At 42.7% G+C, this 17,805-nt stretch overlaps 1 protein-coding gene across 12 annotated transcripts in view; it reads right to left on the minus strand.

Annotated features, from left to right (window-relative positions):
• Positions 1-17,805, minus strand: part of relch (RAB11 binding and LisH domain, coiled-coil and HEAT repeat containing) — a 33,385-nt gene that overhangs the window by 1,368 nt on the left and 14,212 nt on the right. For 3 of the 12 annotated variants that reach the window (XM_047567959.1, XM_047567954.1, XM_047567952.1), the window contains 18 exons: positions 16,038-16,150; positions 15,825-15,915; positions 14,277-14,348; positions 14,030-14,170; positions 13,695-13,859; positions 13,438-13,585; positions 13,144-13,300; positions 12,719-12,842; positions 12,110-12,158; positions 11,316-11,395; positions 9,594-9,700; positions 9,413-9,512; positions 7,833-7,915; positions 5,467-5,530; positions 5,228-5,366; positions 5,027-5,143; positions 1,650-1,738; positions 1,069-1,139 (listed from right to left, as the gene is read on the minus strand). In XM_047567959.1, coding sequence (XP_047423915.1) covers positions 1,069-1,139; positions 1,650-1,738; positions 5,027-5,143; positions 5,228-5,366; positions 5,467-5,530; positions 7,833-7,915; positions 9,413-9,512; positions 9,594-9,700; positions 11,316-11,395; positions 12,110-12,158; positions 12,719-12,842; positions 13,144-13,300; positions 13,438-13,585; positions 13,695-13,859; positions 14,030-14,170; positions 14,277-14,348; positions 15,825-15,915; positions 16,038-16,150 — 1,910 coding nt within the window. Of the gene's footprint in view, positions 1-1,068; positions 1,140-1,649; positions 1,739-5,026; positions 5,144-5,227; positions 5,367-5,466; positions 5,531-7,050; positions 7,134-7,832; positions 7,916-9,412; positions 9,513-9,593; positions 9,701-11,288; positions 11,396-12,109; positions 12,159-12,718; positions 12,843-13,143; positions 13,301-13,437; positions 13,586-13,694; positions 13,860-14,029; positions 14,171-14,276; positions 14,349-15,824; positions 15,916-16,037; positions 16,151-17,805 lie in introns of those variants that run through there. The other 9 variants (XM_047567956.1, XM_047567951.1, XM_047567948.1 and 6 more) reach the window with 7 other exon arrangements.

Here is a 17,805-nt window from a genome sequence, read left to right on the forward strand (position 1 = left end):
ACTGAAAAGCAAACTAAATCGCAACAGTGCGGAAAAAATACATAAAATCTTGCATGGTCACACCAGCCGACCTTTACTACAGAGAGGAAATGCTGTTGGCCAATTATGCCCCTCCTCACTTTTACAGTCTAACGGCTCCTCAAGTTCCTCTTTCGAGTTGGGATTCATACAGAGAGGCTGCAGCTCTGTGCCAAGCTGCTGCATAGCTCAACGGGAGGGCAAACATCACATATTAATGACACACTATAAGCAATAGATTTAAGACTCTGGTGACTGGTAGACATCATCACTTCTAAATCAACACCAGAGTGAAGACTGGATTTTTTTAGACAGAAATCTTGAATTCATAGAACCTCGGTTACATTTGTAACTACCAAACTTCACCTGCTGCCTGACGCCAACAATGTGCCAGACCAGAGGTGTTACCGCTCTTAACTCACTTACCTTCAAGCACTTTACAATTATATTAAGTGGTTGCAGCTTTAAAAAGTATAAATGTGACATTTGTTTCATTCCAGCAATTTCATGCATCAAACAATTCCAAAAGCTTCATTTTTCTCAAGGCTTCATCACATCTCCTTTAAATATACATGCTGCAAAAATAACAATGTAGGGCCTACACTTCCTGCACAGTCACGTGCACACACACACTTTTTAATGCCCTTCAAACAAATGTTAACAATGGAGGAAATGGATGGAGGAAAACATTTTTATAAGTTATCCAAAATATGGCCAATGTCTGAGCTTTTTCCCCCTTTTTTTATTTTTTTTTTTAGCTTCAACAAATCATTTGTCTTCTCTCTCTGTCTCTATGTAGATACCACATAATGAGTGTGGCTCCGAAACTCACTCACACACTGACATTTTCTCCTCACCCTCTGGGAAATGAACCCACAAGGCGGGCTGAGGCCCAGCATTGTCTATGATTATTATGGTAACTGACCCCTCTTGCCCGATAGGCCTACTTTACTACTTCACTTGTTGCTGTCTCACGCAATAAAGAGCAACATTTTGCAAGTCCTCTTAGGAGAAGCGATTGCGTGAGTGCGAGCGTGCGGCGGTTCTCACCCTTGTGCGTCTGACATCCCTCTGTTTTCCACCTTTATTTCGCACTCTTTGATCATAGAACTGAGAATTGCCTGTAAATGACACAGAGGAGGAAAAAACAAAGTCTGATTAAAAGAAATTTTTTACAACAGGTCAGGTGATCTCGTACCAACACAAAATAAAGTCCTGAACGTTTCACTGTGTTAGTCATGTCTTAGAATCTGGTGTATGGAGCTAAGAGACATAGAGGAGGCGTAGGGAGGCAAACAATCAGCTGATCATTAGTCACTTTGGGAAAAATGCTCACATGAAATGGATCGTGTGCGATTCTGAGACATGAATAAATATGGCAGAGGTATGTGTATGAGTGTGTCCGAGAAAGAGATGAAGGCTCAGACTCTCTGTCTCGACTGTGTGAGATCCTCTGGGAGTAGCAAATTAAAAAGGGGCGACAGTCTAGTCCATCAGTGCATGACCATGAAAATATTGTGGTTGGTGTTTGCATGCACGATTTTTAAGTGTCAGACTCTGTGTCTCATAACCAGATGATATCCTCGTGTTGATATTGCCGTGTGCGCACGTGTCTTTGTTTGTCTTCCGACCTCATGCTCTGGAGAGAGTTGCTCCATATCGGCGCGAAGACACCTGAGACCCGGCAGGAAATGGTTGACCATCACCTCCTCGGAAATGACTGAATGGGACGTTAAGGGCTTGTAAGGTAAAACAAAAATCCAGCTCAACCCAAGGCCCCGTTCGTACCTGGCTGATCTGATCACAAGTGGCCCGCTGAAAACACAGATGGGTGAACATTTGAGATCAATAACTCAGAAAACATGTGGAGGTGATCTGTGCTGTTTGTGACCACATTCCTTTAGAGGAGTGAACACATCATGCATCCAAATCTTTTTAGATTAAGAACACAAATGTTATTATGAGCAAAAGCATCGTAGTGTTTGTTCATTAAGTTGTGAAAGTCTTTTAATAGCCTTTGTCCTTGTAGTTCTTAACTGGATAATTATAATGTTATGTGCACATAGAACAATGTTTGTGGTTCTGAAACAACAGTAGATAGAAATCCATTGTTTTGACGCCTGTTCGCACAATATTCCTTGGTGTTCTTAAATGTCCCAAATGATGTTTGTTTAAACACAGGGCACAAAGCTGAGAAGGGATCTCAAGTGTTAGTCTGAGACGCATGTGGAGATGCTTTTTAATCCCAGGTGTGAACACATGTACTTAAAGTCGGTCGCAGTGATTAGGACGCATTTTAACTCCAGGTCTGAGCGCAGCCTCTTTACTACTTTTTTTTTTAACAGTCAAAATCAAACCCCTAGCTCTCTCCAATACAGTTGTCAGATAACCAGGAATAAGTGTTCATGGCTCTGTCCACATCTGGCACTAAGAAGCATCTTGAGTCACTGGTGATCGGACCTCAGTTCCACTAACTGTGTGCAACACATTTGGGAAACATCTGGGGTTTAAGGTACGTTCGTAAGAACAGATTTAACAAACATCAGACTGCTATTGCTCACTGTGGTTTCAGAGATGTACAGTACTGTGCCAAAGTTTGAGGCAGGTGTTAAAAAAATGCTGTAAACTAAGAATGGTTTCAAAAATATAACTAATCAATTAAATCAATTTACAAAATACAAAGTCAGGGAACAAAAGAAAAATCTAAATCACATGAACATTTGGTGTTGCCACCCTTTGCCTTCAAACCAGAATCAGTTCTTTTTGGTACACTTGAACGCTCATCACTGTCGCATGTAGGTTGAAACACAGTCATTAACTGAAACAGAAACCAGTGGGACCCAGGTACAGCCATCTACTCTCTGTAGAAGTCAGGCCAGAAGTAGTCTTCATAGAAGAGCTTGCACCCAAAACTCTGACTCAACTATGCACCAAAACATAGGAATTGGGGTGCAGAAAAATGGCAGCTGGAGCTGGTGCTCTGGACCGTGGTGCTCTGGACCGCTGAGTCAAAATTGAAAATATTTGGCTGTAGCAGAAGGCAAATGTTCACCAAAGGGCTGGAGAGCGCTACAATAATGAGTGTCCTCAGGCAACAGTGAAGCACGTGGAGGCTCCTTGCAAGTTTGGGGCTGCATTTCTGCAAATGGATTTGGGGATTTGGTCAGGATTAATGGTGTCCTCAATGCAGAGAAATACAGGCAGATACTTATCCATCATGCAGTACCATCAGGGAGAAGTATGATTGGCCCAAAGTTTAGTCTGCAGCATGACAAAGACCCCAGACATACAGCCAAGGGCATGAAGAACTATCTTCAGTGTAAAGAAGGACATGAAGTCCTGGAAGAGATGGCATGGCCCCCACAGAGACCTGATCTCAACATCATGGAGTGTGTCTGGGATTATATGAAGAGACAGAAGGATTTGAGGAAGCCTATATCCACAGAAGATCTGTGGTTAGTTCCCCAAGATGTTTGGAACAACCTACCAGCTGAGTTCCTTCAAAGACTGTGTGCAAGTACCTAGAAGAATTGATGCTGTCTGGAAGGCAAAGGGTGGTCACACCAAATATTGATTTGATTTAGATTTCTCTTCTATTCATTCACTGCATTTTGTTAATTGATAAAAAGAAACTATTAACAGCTTTCTTAGTGTAGAGCATTTTTTCATAACCACAGTACTGTTGTTTTGTGAATGGGATGTGTGCAAAGTACATGGTACAAATACACTAAGTGAACACAAGTGTACCTTTACAAATTGATGGATAGTAGCAAATAAAATGTTATAATATCAAAAATATTTAGCTCTACAGACTTTCTTGCTTTTCCTGCTACATGTATAGACATTCAAACTAAAGAGCTTGTGTTTCCAAGGGCAACAGTCAGATATACTGTTTGGGTAGTGCTTATAGTAACTGGGAGAGGTTTACATCAGGACAATTTAAAAGATTCAAGGAAAACGATGACATCTGGCCCAATATTTTCCTTTGTATAAATGTTCTTCATCACTGTAGTGCCAACAAGAACATGACATCCATCTGCCACCAAAATAGGTTCAAACAAACGTAAATGTAAATGTTCGTCCAGGGCTCCATGTGTTCTGCCACCTGTCAAATAAAGCGGAGCTATGTGGGACACGCAGTGGACAGATTTATATTTTTAGAGATGGGAATGTACAGTTTCCGAGCTCGTCTCACTGATTACAAGAGAAAGAAGTGCAGTGGGAGGTAAAGCCTCTGAGGTTAGGGCTATACCTCCTGGACACTACTGCACTGTGAAATCACAGCCTGAGAAAGATCCACAGGAATGAACCTCAGACCAGCTGTCCCGTGTGTGTATTGGAACTGGGTGGGGCAGAGTTGACGGAGGACAGATGAAATACTGACAGGAAAAAGCGTGTGATAAATAGTAAGAGGGGAAAGAATCACAGAAGAGAAAGAAGTCAGAGACAGAGCAGAGGCCGTGTATACCTCTGTCTTATCCTGGGAACTGTTGTTGACGATTGGAGTTGATGTTCAGACCTTTCCTCCTCTCACACGCTTTCTCCCTCTCTCATCCTTTCCTTAGTTCAACCAACCCTGTAATTACCTCTACCCCCAAAATGGAGGCAGCTTATTTTTCCTTTCTCCTCCTGCCAAATGACAGGCAAACTCTGCCAATGCACACAGTGAACCGTACACTCAGGCACCAGGGCCACGCTGAAGTGTAGCTGCAGTTTTACAGACACACTCAGAGGCACATATGATCAGTGCAGCTAACATTTGACCAGCTACTCTAACAGTGTTCCCACTGACTCACTGTTACAACAGCTAACCCTGACCACTAGCCAACTTTGAGAAAGACTTCTAGTAAGTCCTCTGGAAGTACTACAGAAGCTGAAAGCACAAATAGGAAATATGTGACTACACCCATTTCCCTCGGGGCTTACATCTACAATCATGCATCTAGATAATATTGAGGCAATGAATATCAATACTTGGCCCAGTTCACAAAGACAAATGAAAGGATACAGCAACAGGAGAGGGCACTGTAGGCCTCGAACAGCTGGGTTGCGATGTCGATCCTCTTGCTTTCCACCGCTTGGCTGTTGTTAGCCAGTGCGAGCTTATGAAGGTGCGGTAGCACAACTGGAGGAACGCAAAAAGACACCGGCAAAATGTTAGTGAGAGGAAGAGTTGGAGAGATAAACTGTTTATGCGTCATTTACTTACACTCGTCTCTGAAACGCGGCTCTGCATTAGGTCCGACCCTCCCGAATGTCCTGATGATCTCCATGTGCAAAGAGTGCTGATCTTGGTACTGAGGGTCTTCCAGGAATGAGGCCAGCTGCATTTTTACACGCTCCAGCAGCTTAAAACATGTAGAGTTTTTATTTTTTTTATGTCAGAATGATATAGTTAATTAAAGTCACCATTTGCATATTAGGCAAGTGAGCAGTTGGGTTCCCTACCTCTTTCTGTGTGACGGTCTCCATGATGGTACCAAAGGCTGGAATAGTGGATATCCTCACTGAGCTAAAAGCAGCAGGAGGAGAGCAAGACAATGCTTTGACCATTTGTAATTGCTGGAATGGAATTCTCCAAATTCTCTACTGGCATGTCTTTTTGCAAGAATCCGAATGAGTCAAATCTTGTCTACAAAGAGTTATTTCAAAACGTGTGAATCACCAGGTTGTCGGGATACAGCCGTGTAAAGCTACTCACATGGCTCCGGGATATGACGTCAGTAGGGAAACATAACTCAGGATTCCTGGCACACATTTTTCAAGCAGATTCATGTATCGACCGAATCCATGCATCAGTGCACATTTTCTCATTACAGTGGCACATCTAGAGTCGAGTGATCTTTTATTCTAAAACCGCAAGGAAGCGGGACGACTCCGTTTGACACATACACTAGGTTTTTATCCAAGTACGGCGATTTTAAAGTAATGACATGCTGGTAACCACAGTGATGACGGGTGCTTATTGCACTGCCAGTTTAGGCTCTCCATTGGGCTTATTACACAAGCAGAGGTAATGAAATTTATACACAACTTCAGCGACAAGTTGGCTATGACTCAGGCGCTGCCAAGTCATAATCTGATCACTCATCTAGTAAAAGAAATTTCCTAGCTTATGTCACCAAAAAGGCATTTTGGAAGTAATATTTGAGTCAAATCTACATTAAACACGTCAAAGCAAAAATAAACTAAAGCTGAACTTAATAAATGTACCATCTTATTCTGAAACCAAAAATGAAATGGAATTATCTGAATAATTAATGATTGAAATGATTGCATAAAGCAAGGTTAATGGGGTGTAGTGTAGGGCGATGTTAGGTAATCATTCCACTGGTCAGTAATAACAGAAAAGATCACGAAGAAGAGCCATTCAGGAATCATTATGTCTGCAAACATTAATTTTCCAACTTATACTCTGTGACTGTGGACATGGCAAGAAATCTGAATCGAGGCACAAAATGTAAAAGTTCGCATGAAATAAAATCCACACTTGAGATTTTTAAATAAATACGTGTGTGTGCATGTTGGGGATGGGTGTATGTGCTCATTCATGTGTATTTCATTACAGAGAATCATGAAATGAACGGGGCTGCATCCCAACAGTGACGTTTGAAATCAGAGGCCAATGTCTTTCCCTTTGAATTGGTGTTAAGTCGCGTCTAAGAACATTACCCTTCTGTTACACTGCATCAACGGCCACTGAGTGAGAAGTGTGTGACCAAACAAGAAGAGATTTAGAAAGTAGCCATCCGTAGCTGTTACAGTTCAGATCAGAGTGTTTGGGGGAAAAAAAAAGGGCAGAGGAAGAGAGAGCAATGACTATGGGCTTTTACTTCCTCTTCCACTCATTGTTGTTTTCTTGTGGTAGTAAAAGAGCCGCCACATCAGCCAGTATTAGAATACAAAGCCCTGGCGTCACTAGTTTCCTTTAGAGCCGGCTGAAATTTGATAAAGATGTTTTTACACTGCAGGGATGCAGCCCGCAAAATGACAATGTTTACAGAGAGGTTTTTCTTGTGTCGATTGACTCACAATTCAGGCCCACTGCACAGAGTTATAAGGGCTGGAGCCGCCCGGCGATCTACTAATGCTTCACTCATGCCTCGGAGAACCAACTGCAAACCCACCACACAGCAGGATGAGAGAGAGGGAGAGGCACGGTGGGAGGGGACAGAGACAGGAGGGAGGGAAATACAGACGGAGGAGAGGCAGAGAGGATAATACAGAGGAGGTAGAGAGACTGACGGGATAAACTGAGAAAGACGGGGTGAGGACAACCGGCCGCTGGCTGAGGAGGACTCAGGTCAGGAGGAGGGGGGCCCTGCTTCACCAAAGTGGGGGAAGGAGGAAGAGGAGGGGGGGGGGTGGGATGCAAATGAGCATGCTGGGATTGCGCCGTTGTCACATGTGGGCAACAGTCAAGGCAGAGGGGCTGGTTAGTGTGTGAGACTGATGAGGCGATGAGAGCTGGCATGAGTTAGTGTTGCAGGCTAATGACGCGGACATGCACAATGTTAGTGTTGACAGTGGTCGTGCTGAAGAACCACACCACTGCAGAGCAGGAGCAACTCCAAACTTACTGGAAACAATACCACTTGCACCATGATTGAAGTAAAAAAAAAAATTAAAATAATAATAATACAATGGAGCGACTTTAGAACCTGAATGTCAGTTATTGGCGATATTGTCTTAATTTGCCTTCAAATTGCTCCTGACAGGTACAGACTTGTGTGATAGTTCTCAGGCGGCAAAGAGAAGGGGGAGAGAGACGCGGCGCGGTTTACTGTTGTTGTTGTTGTTGTTGATCCACTTACATTTCAGGGTCGGAGGACAGTGTGATGAGAGCCGGCACCACTCTCTGAGCTACCAGCGTCTCATTCACCCCCTTCACCAGCAGCTGATCGGATTGGACAGAGCCAGCCGTGATGTCACAGAGGTGGGGCGTGGCATTGGGACAAGAGCGAGCAACACCGCCAATAGATAGAGAAAAGAAAGAAAGAAGAAAGAAAAAAAAAAGCAAAATAAAGAGGGAAGGGGAGGGGGGGAAAGAAGAATAAAAAAAAAACAAACACAAAAAGATAGGAAGAAAGTGATAAACAATGACAAGAACCGTAGCTGCAAGGCACGGAACGGCACTGCATGTATCGGGCAAGTGTGACAAGCACACATTCACACACACGCGCACACACAATCATGCACTCAGAGGTATGCAGAGCACACGGCAAAGCCAACGCGGCTAAACTGCACAAGTAACCGTTACAAATAAGGTGAGCAGAAAACTGTGGGCTCATTCCACGTCCTCCAGATCAGATTATTTCATTGAATTTGTGAAAAAAAAAGTCGAGAGAAGAATTTGATCTGGCATCTGTGGTCACCATTTAATCCACAGTTTTGACGATGACGGACAGCTTTACACTATGGGATGGTGACAGTGAGGTGTTTCGGGGAAAGGGGCAAATACTTCACAAAACAGGGGGACATGAATACAGATTACCGCTCCTCCTCCCCCAGGTTTAGATCAACACGGGCCAGGTTCCAGCGCTACACCTAGATCCCCCATCCCAACATTTGACCTAAAGCGTGCACAGGTCTCATGTCTCTCAAGGCTTCGGCCAGGATTTTTCAGCCTTGGCTTAAAAATCGTTGCAATCAGCTGGATAAAATAACAAGAAGCAAAACAGGCAAGCTATTGTCTTCCTTTTAAAAATAATAGTAGGGTTATATTTCCACGAGAACTGTAATACTGAAAATATTCATGAGAAAACATTTCTGATGAAATTATTCTTTCCAACAACACTGGAAGGGAGCAGGCCTGCGTTCGCTTGCGCGCCGCTTTCAGGGCTGCTGACGCGAGCGATTCGCTGACACGTAGCAGATATTTATGCAGTCACTTCTGAGACGAGTGCACGGCGAAAGGTCCGATGTTGACTCTAGGAGGGTCTAGGCACACAGCTGGAACCGGGGCGCTGACAAGCTACAGCTACAGTCTCCACTCACATTCATAAGACAAGAGTAGCTTAATCTTAAATGTGTGTTTAAGAGCAGCGACAGCAAGCAGAGCTAGCACACGCACAGGGAATAGATAATCATGAAAACTGCATTTATACTGCAGGACTGCACAAGACAATTTTTGGTCAATGCAATATTACAAATAGAACACATTACAGTCATTGCGTAACACATTTAAGATGCTTTAAAATGATAGCAAATGTAGTTATGATTACAGAAAATCAAAATGCACGACACATTATCCTAAATGGTGCAGCCTTGTTACTGCACGTCGCGTTAAAACAAACTCTGCAGCAGTGTATCGTGTATCAACACTTTTTTTTTTAGTAAACTGTGGCTTGCTCAGTCAACTATCTGTGTGTTTGTGTGCGTGTGTGTTCTGTACCTCAAACATCCGCGCTGCAGTACACCGGACGAGAGCGGACGTATGCACCACCCCGTACCACAGGACGGTCAGCAGCAGCTCATGGTACACCGGGTTGGCCCTGAGTCGGAGAGACGTGTAAATGCGGGGAAATGTTGCAGCAACCCCTGACTAATGACTGCTGTGTGTGTGTGCGTCTCACCCCAGCTCCACAAAAGCGGCCTTCAAGCTGTCCAGAGGTGCATGGGACAGAGAGAGAGTTGTCATAACGTCCTCCAGGAAACCCACCAGCAGTTTGCGATCCTCCTCCTTGAGGGAAATCATATTTATGTCAGTTTAATCACGCAGGCTACAATTATGCTCATACTGGTATTTTACTTTGTACGTCTGTGTAATAGAGCCTACTTATGTGTAATTACATTTTAATGTGAAATTTCCCTGTTTGGGGTGAATAAAGCATCCATCCATCCACCCTTCCATCCATCTATTGAAATCAAATGTATTGGCCTGGTCTTGTCTTTTGTTTGCACACCATGTTGAAAGTTAACTCAAAATACAACACTCCTGCACTCCACTCCACTCTGTTTTGCAAGTGCTGCATTATTCTGTCAAGCTTAAAAATCAAAACAAAAATATGTGGCAGCCTGACGCGTGCCGGACTGGATTTTCCCTTGTGACTACAAACAATAGGCCAAAGTGTGATGCGGTTCACGCTCTTCTGTGATATAAAAAGGTCAGAAAAGGTCCTGGAAAAGTTCTTCATCATTTCCTACAAATACGAAATGATCTTCCCCTTACTTCCACAGAAGTAGGAAATTTGGAACTAATTCGGAACCAAGCATTAGCTGCTTGTTAAGTAAATCAAATATTGGCTAAATTAGTTAGAATTTCAAGATGAATCCTAAATGAGAATTTTCATAACTTTTAGCTGCCTTACAACATAGATTCATCTCATCTCATCTTCTAATAGCGCTTATCTTCATTGGGGACGTGGGAGCTGCTGAAGCCTATCCCTGTTATCATCGAGGTAGAGGCGGGGTACACCCTGGACAGGTCGCCAGTCTATCGCAGGGCTAACGCATAGACAAACAACCATTCACACTCGCACACACACCTACAGCCAATTTAGAATCACCAATCAACCTAACGAGCATGTCTTCGGAGGGTGGGAGGAAATCGGATTACCCGGAGAAAAACCAAACAGACACAGGGAAAACATGCAAACTGTGAAAGGGTTTTCAGTGAATATGGATTGTAACGGACTAAAGAACTAAAAAATATATATTTCTACTTAACTTCTTTAGACCGGACCTATAAAATGAAATTTCTGTCTCTCTTCCATCAGCCTTTTTAGGAAACAGGATGGATACTTCTGCGTTTTACACCTCTTAGTATTTTTAAATAAAAAAAAAATAATTTACTAGTTACAGGATTAAAAGATGTTTCCAGGAAAGTCTTAAGCAACCTGACATTAATTTTAAGGGTGATGATATAGGGTGAAGGGTGGTAATGTGTAATACTATCTATATATAGATATATAGATCTATATATAGATATATCTATCTATCTATCTATCTATCTATAGATATATCTATCGATAGATCTATAGATAGATATATCTATCTATCTATATGTAGATCTATCTATCTATCTATATATAGATATATCTATATATAGATAGATAGATAGATAGATATATCTATATATAGATCTATATATCTATATATAGATAGTATTACACATTACCACCCTTCACCCTATATCATCACCCTTAAAATTAATGTCAGGTTGCTTAAGACTTTCCTGGAAACATCTTTTAATCCTGTAACTAGTAAATTATTTTTTTTTTATTTAAAAATACTAAGAGGTGTAAAACGCATCTAAAGCTTTGACTTACAGAGATGTATTCCTGTGTGGCCGTTACCTGGTTATAACATGTCAACACTCCAGTGGCATAGATGGGGACTGTGGCTTTGGTGAGGATACCATTCCCCGTTGAAGCATCTGAAAAAAACAGAAAACCAAAAAAAAAAGAAAAAGAAAAAGAGTAAAAACAATAAACATATAAATTTCCAATTTCAGCAATAAAAGTGTAATTTACATTTTTTCTGAATCCAGACAAAATCATTTTTTTATTGTGGTTGTATTTTGTTCTGGGCAAACGACCCAGATCCGTGGATCAACATAAAAGAAACCCTGCTGGCATAATGTGAATTAACATTTTTTTTTTTTTTTTTTTGCTAAATTAGTTACGGAAATTATAATACAATGAGAAACAGTCTGAACACACGTTCGGCATGTTGAGCTATGGTCGATCATGCTGCGCTGAGCATTTGGTTACGTTACTATGTCCGCAGCAGCGTGGTCTCAGCATACATTATATTGTTGTGGTTTAACAAAAATCCACTGGAAGTCACAATTGGTACACAAAGGTCACCATGACCTCAACACCAACTGGGTCTCAACACAAAACACATTTCATAAATGGCCACAATACCAAAGCTAAATCACTTGGCAGCCAAATGAGACCAAGCACCTCTTTATAACTACAGAAACATGTCTGGAATTAAAAAAAAAAAGAGGGGAACACCCATAGCTGACTGCAAATAGCTTGTTTACATCAACAGTGTCTGTGTCCGAACTCCACCTATCGACATTCTCTTCAGAGAGCTGAGAAAATCCAACACTTTGTGTGAGTGAGGTTAAAGAGTTCCTTACCGACATTTTCTTCAGACAGTCGGAGAATCTCCTGGAACTGTGGTTTAACCTGAAAAGGTCACAACGATGAATAATACGTCATCACGTCATTTATAAATAGCACTGACATTTGTTGTAATGGACAACGCCTCAGCACCGAATTTTCATATATTTAAAGCAGAGAAGGACAAAAATTTGGTCCTGGAATGAGCCTCTGATAAATACATGATAAAAAAGTTCATTGCAGTGAATCAACAGGCTTCTGTTCAGTTACGGCCGAATAAAAAAGATTTTTAAATGAAAATAAATCATATTTAATGTGACATATTTTAGAGAGAAATTATTTAAAAAAATTAAAATAACCTAACCAGAAGGTCTGGTGCGAGTACTAAGAAAAAGCAGCCCCAAAACACGACACTGTGACCACCATGATTCACTATGAACATGGCGTGTTTTGGTGATTTACCGAGTTGTTTTTGTGACAAAGGCATCTTTTAAAATGTTTAATTATACGCTGCATTTATTGTTTTGTTGCAGGATTTTTCAAGCAACTGCATGCTTTCCACTTCAGACTCAGACACAGCTCAGTAATCCCAATCAGTAACGTATTTGACTGTCGACTGGCTGTACCTTAGTGTTGGTGAAAATCTTGCCAAACGTGCGACAGAACCTCCAGAAGAAGCGAGAGAACTCGTGCACGCAGGTCGATGACGTCACATTGATGCGACCAACGATCTCTATGAGCTGAGGCAGGCTGCGGGAAGAGGAGCATATCTCAATACCATGTGTATACAATGGTGTGTGCGTGCGTGTGCATGTATGTTATTTATACTGTGTAAATCTGTTTAGCCTGGCTCCCCTCTGGTTAATCATCGAATTTTATTGGAGACTCGTTTAAAAGCTTTGAGTGAGGTTGGCTTTAGGTCAGGGTTAGGAAAGCAGCGGTTGGGAGTTATTATGAGTCACCATGAAATGAGCTAGAATCAATGTAAGGTTTGCAGAAGTGGTAAAAACTATTTTTTTCGTTATCAGCTCTGTGAGCGTGTATTTCTTACAGCTGGTTGACCACCCATAGTAGACTCTCCCAGCCGGTGGTTCCTTCGTGCTCTAGCTGGTGGTCATAGAGCAGCAGCAGGGCACTGAGCATCTCCCTGCTGCCGATGATTGTTGCCACATCCTGGAGGGGAGAAGCTGGCCGGGGGAACCGGGTCACTGCAAAGATAATGGATCAGGGTAGAAACATGCTGAGAATTAAGAGACAAAAGAAAGCATTGCTCCAGAAGAAAATGTCTATATGGGCAGGAAGATGATTCCAAAACATCATGTCATCAACTCCACAATGATCCCACCTTCAATTGCAGGTATGTCTCCGTGGAGCTTCGCTCTGCTGGTGAAGGGTGCGTTCTGCAGCACCACGGCGAACAGAGGAGGGATGAGAGACTGAAGGGCCGACAGGAAAACATGGAGCTTGTGTTCGTCCAGACCGTGTTCTCCCTGCTACGAAAAAAGGAAGCAACACAGGCACGGAACGTGAGATGGGAAAATAAATGATCTTGCACCGTGCCGAGATTTCCAAGATATGAAAAGCGAACTCGAAGACATTTACCGCAAGTAGTTTCTCTATGCGTGCCAACAGTGAGGGGATGAGTCCAGTGTACAGGGAGCCCAGCTCTGTGGTCCAGGCAGCGAAGGCAGGGATGAAGACTTGGTGGACAGCGCTGACCACCCGCTCTGACGGGTCCGCAAGGGACAGCAGCATCAGCTCAAAACCCTGGAATGAAAACACGCGGGACGAAAAAAGCAACCTGAAAGCTAAACCACAAGAATATAAAGAAAGACTGCATCGACAGCAAGAGAGGAGCTGTTGCGAAATGTTGGCACTATAACGACTGTAAAAACAGATGTGTAGCTGTTCGTTCCGTTTTAAAGAAATACGCATACCTGGGAGTATTTGTCAGGGTCGTCTATGTAACCCATGATAATCCCCAGGCTCTTGACCACAGCCTCTCTGACCATGTCGGCCTTATCCTCAGTGAGCATCTGCTGCAACATGGACAACACCAGGGAGCTACGAATCTCCTTCTGGAGAGACAGAAAGCAAGACTCAGAAAGAAGGAGGATGGCTTTTGATTGTGTTGATCTATATTCCTTTTTTAAAAAACATTTTGAATGCAAAATACGTCCTCACAGGCAGGTACGGTGCTAAGGCTCCACAGGACTCTGCCACCAACAATCTCCTCTCTGGATATTTGTGGTTTATCTGCAAGAGACAAATTCAGAGGAAGAAATGTTGAAATAAATAGAGGAACATAAGTTGAAAGGAAGGGAGAGGCAGACGGGAGTGCAGCCGCCATGGAATGGAAACAAGTTTGAGAATCATCAACATGCTGACCCTGTGGAAACCGCTATTTGTCTTTCGGGGCAGATTCTCAGCCTCCAAACTGTCAGCAGCTGCCGTTGCCATGGCAGCAGATTTTGTTTGTCATAAATGGGTTGCATGTGGTCACACAGGTGGCAAAGAAAACAGAACTGCTCACATTTGAGTCAGGGACACGGTGGAGGTGATGATATTTCTCACAGCTACGTATGTATGTACTATATGTACTATGTATATATCCTTAGGTAAAGTTTTGATGAATGAAATGGCTGAAAAATCTACACTACAGGCCAAAAGTTTGGAACCAACTTCAAGTTTCTGTTCACAATGCCTTTCTTAAAAACCAGCATGAGTTATATGTATTTTGGGATGTATTTACTGAATGATCAGACGTTGCTTTTATTGATATGAACCATTTTCCTCATGTAACATTGATGCTGAATAAATGACAGTAAAAGAAAACAAGGGCTTAGTTTTAGAGTCCAGAAGATTTGCAAGTTTGCACAACTTCTGTGCGAATGTAAAACAGCAAAAAAACAGCTTGCATTATTCACTTTAACTCTTTGACTTTTGAGAGTCTGCATACAAATACCCCTTGTGGAACGAATGCCTGGTATATGCCATGCTCGTGTTAAAGCCATTGGAGGTTACTGTGAAGAAAGAAAAACTCTTCATATAATAATGATCTGTATTTTGATGCAAAGTATACCAATGAAACTATGATCTTTTATGCACAAATTTGATGTTGCTTCCAAACTTTTGGCCTGTAGTGTATGTAACAATGTAACAAAACAGACATATATGGTCACAAAAACAATACAGCAGCAAAAGAATATGAGACAAAATCAGGCTTAGGGTTTTCTGACTATATAATATACATTAACTATACCGATCAGGCATAACATTATGACATTAACATTATTACTTCCTTATGTTGTGTAGGTCTCCCTTGTGCCTCCAAAACAGTTCCGGCACAAAAGAGAATGGAAATGGGCCTACTGCGTGTGTCCTGTGGTGTCTGGCAACATAAAGTTGTTAGTGGGGGTACTTGGGTCCTATGGGTTGAGGGAAGGTGCCTCTGTAGACCAGGCTTGTTCCAGCGCATCACGCAGGATGCTACCATCAAGGAGTGTCATCGCTATAGAGTGGGGGTGTCTGGTCTGGTCTAGGTGGGAGGCACATGTCTAAGTAACATCCACACAGATGTCAGGTTCAAAAGTTTCCCGGCAGCAGATTGAACTGTCATGTTATTTACTTTCTGTCAGTGGTTTTAATGTTGTGGCTGATCGGCGCACATGACTTGTGGACTGTGAAACTCGGTCACTCAACACCAAAAGCCACCTGTAGTTTGTCCTGTACCTGTTCCCAGCACTGAGGAAGCAGCTCGGCCTCGACACGCGTGGGACCCACATGCTTTGCGAACGCAACGCAGCCCGTCAAGATCATTTGCCTTTGAAGACACACAAACACAACAGATAAACTCACAGTCTCACTTTATCATGTCTTAACAATGATACATAGCTATATGGCCAAACAGGACAGTAAACTGCATATTGGCACAAAAACACACACCTCTGCTCATCATCCGGTCTCTTGATTAAATTAAAAAGGATGTGGAGGAGCTGATCTCTCTCTTTAGGCTCTGGGTGTAGGCAGGCGGTGCACAAGATGAGTGGAATCAGTTCCTGAACAACAGAAGAGGGCAGACAGGCAGAAAGAAGAAGCTGGCATCAGTATTGACTGGTTTGCGAAAAACATATGGCTATGGTTACAACACATCGAGAAAGGGTGGATTGCAGCAGTCAAGCAGGTCTATAAATCTACGGAGCAGCAGTTACAGGAAAGGGGGAGAAGGTATTTATTAAGAAAAGAATAGAGAAAACGGGAAGTCTCAGGGAAAAAGGTACACCACGGGTCAACTTTTAAAATCAATTGGAGGGTTTCAACACCAGTGGAAACCTGCTTACCTCAAATACATGTTGGGTTTATACCTTGACTCATTTGGCTTTGGAGTCGTACGCACCGACTAGTGCCACATACTGAAGAAGATGAAACGGTGCATGCACACACCCAGACACAGCTGCATATAGACAGACGCACACATACCACATATACTAGTCCCCTCCTAGAACTGATCTCGGTCCCAGAGTTCAGACAGAGTTCACAGACCTTCCAGCCAAAGTGGGGAGAGATCTGCTGCCCTTGATACTCGGCCTCCATCGCCAAATTGTGGTCAGCCCTACATTCCCGCCACACATACCGAAATTAGAGAGTGCACAGAGTTAAAAATATTTTTTTTTTCGAGCCCTTTTTTTTTTTCTTCTTCCAGGAAGATATCATATTTTCCTGCCAAGCGCTGGAAGAACAAGCAAAACCCCAACACTGGACGGACGGACGGACGGATCTAACGGAGAGAGACTTGGGTAAAGATAGGCTCTGATGACTCATTCGCTCAAAGCTGGACCAAGCTTCTGTAGTGCGTGCCATGTTGGCCATCTTTTGAAAAGTAAAAATATGACATTGACGCGTCAGAGGGCCATTTTAAGTGGTTACTGACGAGTTCAATTAGGGTGAAATAAGGTCGGGTGTCAAAAAAACAGCAAATCATTGCAAATTAACTGTATTCAGCCAAACTTAACTGTCACATTCAATATTTTCTTACCCTGGCCTCTGTGAATACCAACAGCGCGGGCCTGATAAAACAAACAGAGGAATTCATAAGGAGAACACATCTAAAGAGTAGACAACTATGCTGGCCCTGTTCTATTTCGGTGTCATCTGTTTCTTATGTGAAGCCTCCTTCAGGAGGTGAAATATCTGACCAGAGCTGGGTAAACATTGTGGGCAGGTAAGAGTGGACAGAACGACGCCAGGACCAGGGCCCGACCCTGTTCTTTAAAGTGCACAGCTACTAGAAATTCCACCCTATAGACAAACACTGTATGCAGACGATGTTTCATTTAATAGCAACCAACAATTTCTCTCTCCTCCATGAGCCTACACTTTTTAACTTTGTGTTAGCAACGCATCTCTGGCAATTGTAGCGTCAGCTTGTTGGCTCATCAGTTCAGTCCAAACAGAAACTTCTCCACAACTATTAATTATGGACTCCTTTTAAACTGTGCACACATATCGAACCAGAATTCACTCCTAATAAGAATGTCAGCAATAACCGAACCAATTTGTTTTAAATGACTGTATTCCTCAGCCTTGACACATCTACCCACACATTCTTAGTTCCCGCAGGATGCGTTCCAATGACTTTTCATCCAGTGCATATTTGGTACAGATATTGCTGGTGATAAGCCAACGGATACCAATGACTTTCAAGGTCCCCCAT

This window comes from Mugil cephalus, chromosome 18 (genome assembly GCF_022458985.1).
Source record: "Mugil cephalus isolate CIBA_MC_2020 chromosome 18, CIBA_Mcephalus_1.1, whole genome shotgun sequence".
NCBI classification, from domain to species: Eukaryota; Metazoa; Chordata; class Actinopteri; order Mugiliformes; family Mugilidae; genus Mugil; species Mugil cephalus.